Raw genomic sequence first — 3,632 nt, 5'->3', positions numbered from 1 at the left:
TTTCCATACATATCTATGATAGATGCTTATAGTAAAGTAGATATACTTTTGTAAAAGAGGCGTGGCACTCCCTATGGGTGTGAAATTTTTAATCAGCCATAACTTCGAAATCATACGTCACATGAATTTGAAATTTGGTATGGACATATCCATGGTAGGCCTTTATAGTAGAGGTGTCAAACTATCGATGGTACTCGATAGTATCGATAGTTTTATTTTTTTGCCCCTATCGATGAGTAGTGATAGTTTTTCTCAAAAAAGGTTAAACTATCGATAGTACTAGTTGACTATCGATAGTTTAAAACCTCTAGCACAGCCGATTTTATTTATAATGTCTCCATGTAGCTGCGCGACAGTTTTTTAAGTTTGTCAATTTTTTATTATAAGTGATAATTTCATTGTGATTCCTCCTTTAATGGCCGTTTTCTCAAGCAACCTTTAATTGAAAAGCTCCCTTTATATTTGTAACATTGTATACGTAAAACGTACCAACATGTATAAGCATTTTCTAGTGTGGCATCTCAATTGACCGACACTCATAATAGAATACACAAAAGCTAATCAGCTGATTTACAATCCACATGTGCTAAGCACTGACGTTTGTGTATGCACATGTTTTACATATTTTTTTCTCTGTGCTCAGCGGCCAAAATTGTAAGTTGAATTTTTAAGCAATAAATATATTACAATGGCGACGACGGAAAATATTATAATGGCACAAATAATTGGCACCGTACCACATTTTAAATATAATGAAAATAACTGGGAAGTGTTCATTACACAATTACAACAGTTTTTCACGGGAAATAGGATTTCCGAGGCAGTAAGGAAGAAGGCGATTTTGTTAACCGCGCTGTCCGAAAAGTCTTATATTTTGCTGCAGAATTTACTCAACCCGCTAAAGCCAGAAGCTGAATCTACGTCGTTTGCGAAGTGCGTAGAGGTTCTAAGCGAGTATTTTAAGCCTCCATCAACAGGCTTTGCAGAACGGCAAAAATTTTACAGTGCCAGCAAAGAAGTCACGGAGAGCGTTAATGAGTGGGCTGTACGGGTAAGAGCTTTAGCAATTCATTGCAAATTCGGGAATTTCTTGGACACAGCTATGCGCGACAAATTTGTCATGGGCCTTGAAAGAGGGCCAGCAAGGGACAAGATTTTTCTCGAAGATATTACGAGCTGCACTATGCAACGTGTGGTGGAAATTGCTAATGCAGCAGAATACATTCGGAAGCAAAATGCAACGACCGAGGTGAAACGTGAGACAGAGGATAGCTTAAATTACATAAAAGGCAACAAAAGCAACAAACGAGTGGGGGCGGCTAAGCAAAAACAACAAAAGCAACAGAAGCAGACGTGTGCAGTATGTGGGTATGCAAACCATTTAAGTCGTGATTGCAAATTTAGGAATTATAAGTGTCATAAATGTAATAACAAAGGTCATTTAAAGAACATGTGCCCTAGTGAGAAAAAGAATGAAAAATTTAACTATGTCGATAATTCTGATGTACCTTTATTTTCGATGAGAAGTGTTTCAGATGGCCCTATTAAGGTTAGAGTACATGTAGACAATGCACCTTTAGACCTGGAATTGGATACGGGATCAGAGTACAGCGTACTATCTTGCGCTACATTTAAAACTTACTTTTCATTACGCAGTCTAAAACAGTGTAATATTGTTTTGAAAACATATAATGGCTTAGCAATTAATCCCGTTGGTGTTTGTGATATGATGGTTGCGTATAATGGTTGTAGTCACTTGGTAACATTCGTGGTCATAGAGAACGGGGGCCCGCCTTTGCTGGGTAGAAATTTTGTACGAACATTTAAGTTGAATATTGCAGAGTTGAACTATACCAAGGTCGATGTTGGTGCTAGGGAGCAAATATTTAATAAATTTCGTAATCTATTTGACGGCAGCTTAGGCTGTTTTAATAAAGGCAAGGCAACATTGAAACTTAAAGAAAATTATACGCCGAAATTTTTTAAGCCACGAGTCGTACCTCTCGCAATTAAGAGCAAGGTAGAAAATGAAGTTAACAAATTGATAGATCTAGGAGTTTTAGAGCCAGTTTCGTATGCGGAGTGGGGTACTCCAATAGTGCCGGTTTTGAAGAAAACTGGCGACGTTAGAATTTGTGGCGATTTTAAAGTTACGCTAAACCCACAGTTGATGGTAGATAAGTATCCCTTGCCTCGTATAGAGGATATTTTTGCAAAACTTCACGGCGGTGAGGAATTCACCAAGCTTGATTTAACAATGGCTTATCAACAAATCCCTTTAGACGAGGTATCAAAAAAGCTTACAACGATCTCTACTCCAAAAGGCTTATTCCAATACACTAGGTTGATTTACGGGTTAGCTTCGGCACCAGCTATATTCCAAAAGATAATGGAGAGTTTACTAATGAATTTACAGGGAACGGTAGTGTTTTTGGATGATATTCTAATTACAGCTCCAAATAGGAAAACTCATATTGAACGAGTTGAAAAAGTACTGCAAGTGTTAGAAAAGTCGGGTTTCAAGTTAGCATTGAACAAGTGTGAATTTTTTGCCAAGGAAATAACATACCTTGGGCATGTAATCGACACACACGGCTTGCATACGAATCCGGACAAGGTAAAAGAAATCGATAAGATACAGTATCCAAACAATGTCAAAGAGTTGCAGGCTTTTTTGGGTGTTGTGAACTTTTACAGGAAGTTCATTCCTAATATCACAACAATGTGTGCGCCCTTGTATAAATTGCTGAAGGCGGATGAAACATTTAGCTTTACAGGGGAATGTAAAAAATCAGTTGACCGCTTAAAAGCAGCATTGAAAGCAGATAAATGTCTAGCGCATTTCAACCCAGGTTACGAAACGAAGTTAACCGTCGATGCAAGTCCACTAGGACTTGGTGCAATTTTGTCGCAGGTAACTGCAGAGGGGTATGAGGTACCCATTGAATTCGCTTCACGGAAATTGTCCGCTGCGGAAATGCGCTACTCACAGTTAGATAAGGAAGCCATAGCAATTTTGTTTGGGGTTAAGAAATTTCATAATTATCTGTACGGTAGGCATTTTAAGCTTGTAACGGATAATAAGCCATTGCATTACATTTTTAACCCAAGGAAGGGGATTCCAGTTTATGCAGCTAATCGTTTACAACGCATTGCGATAACCTTGTCAGGATACGATTTTGAGATCAAGCACATCAGATCGAATGAAAATGTAGCGGATTATTTTTCTAGAAATCCTTCAAGTATAATAAAAGAATCTGGTGATCTCATTGATAACGTAGCTCTGAATTTTTTTAAGGAAGTCAACTCTTCTCCAGTAAACGCAGAACTGATCAGGAAGGAATCTTTAGGAGATGAGTCGTTGAAGAATGTGAGTCAGTTCATCCAAACGAAGTGGCCAGATAAAATTACGGATTCCTTGTTAAAACCATTTTTTGTACGTAGGTTGGAGTTATCAGAAGAAAACGGGTGCGTTTTTTGGGGTTACAGAATCGTAATTCCGGAAACACTCAGAGTCAGGGTAGCTAATTTTCTGCATGAGACGCACATGGGAATTTGTAAAATAAAATCCATGGCGAGGGAAAGCTGCTGGTGGCCAAATCAAAGTAAAGATTTGGAAAAGCTGGTTAGCG

At 38.3% G+C, this 3,632-nt stretch overlaps 1 protein-coding gene across 1 annotated transcript; it reads left to right on the top strand.

Moving 5' to 3' along the window:
- Positions 1-688: 688 nt before the first annotated feature.
- LOC118752946 (uncharacterized protein K02A2.6-like) lies at positions 689-3,370 on the top strand (the record flags this gene model as incomplete). The annotated part of the gene is made up of 1 exon (XM_036487795.1): positions 689-3,370. A coding segment is annotated over exon 1 (2,682 nt), but the record flags the coding sequence as incomplete, so codon positions are not given.
- Positions 3,371-3,632: the final 262 nt, after the last annotated feature.

This window comes from Rhagoletis pomonella, unplaced genomic scaffold, assembly GCF_013731165.1.
Source record: "Rhagoletis pomonella isolate Grant_MI unplaced genomic scaffold, Rhpom_1.0 Rhpom_scaffold_01983, whole genome shotgun sequence".
In the NCBI taxonomy this organism is placed as follows: domain Eukaryota; kingdom Metazoa; phylum Arthropoda; class Insecta; order Diptera; family Tephritidae; genus Rhagoletis; species Rhagoletis pomonella.
Note: the sequence above shows the minus strand (reverse complement) of the source record. Positions and strands in the feature narration are given on the sequence as shown.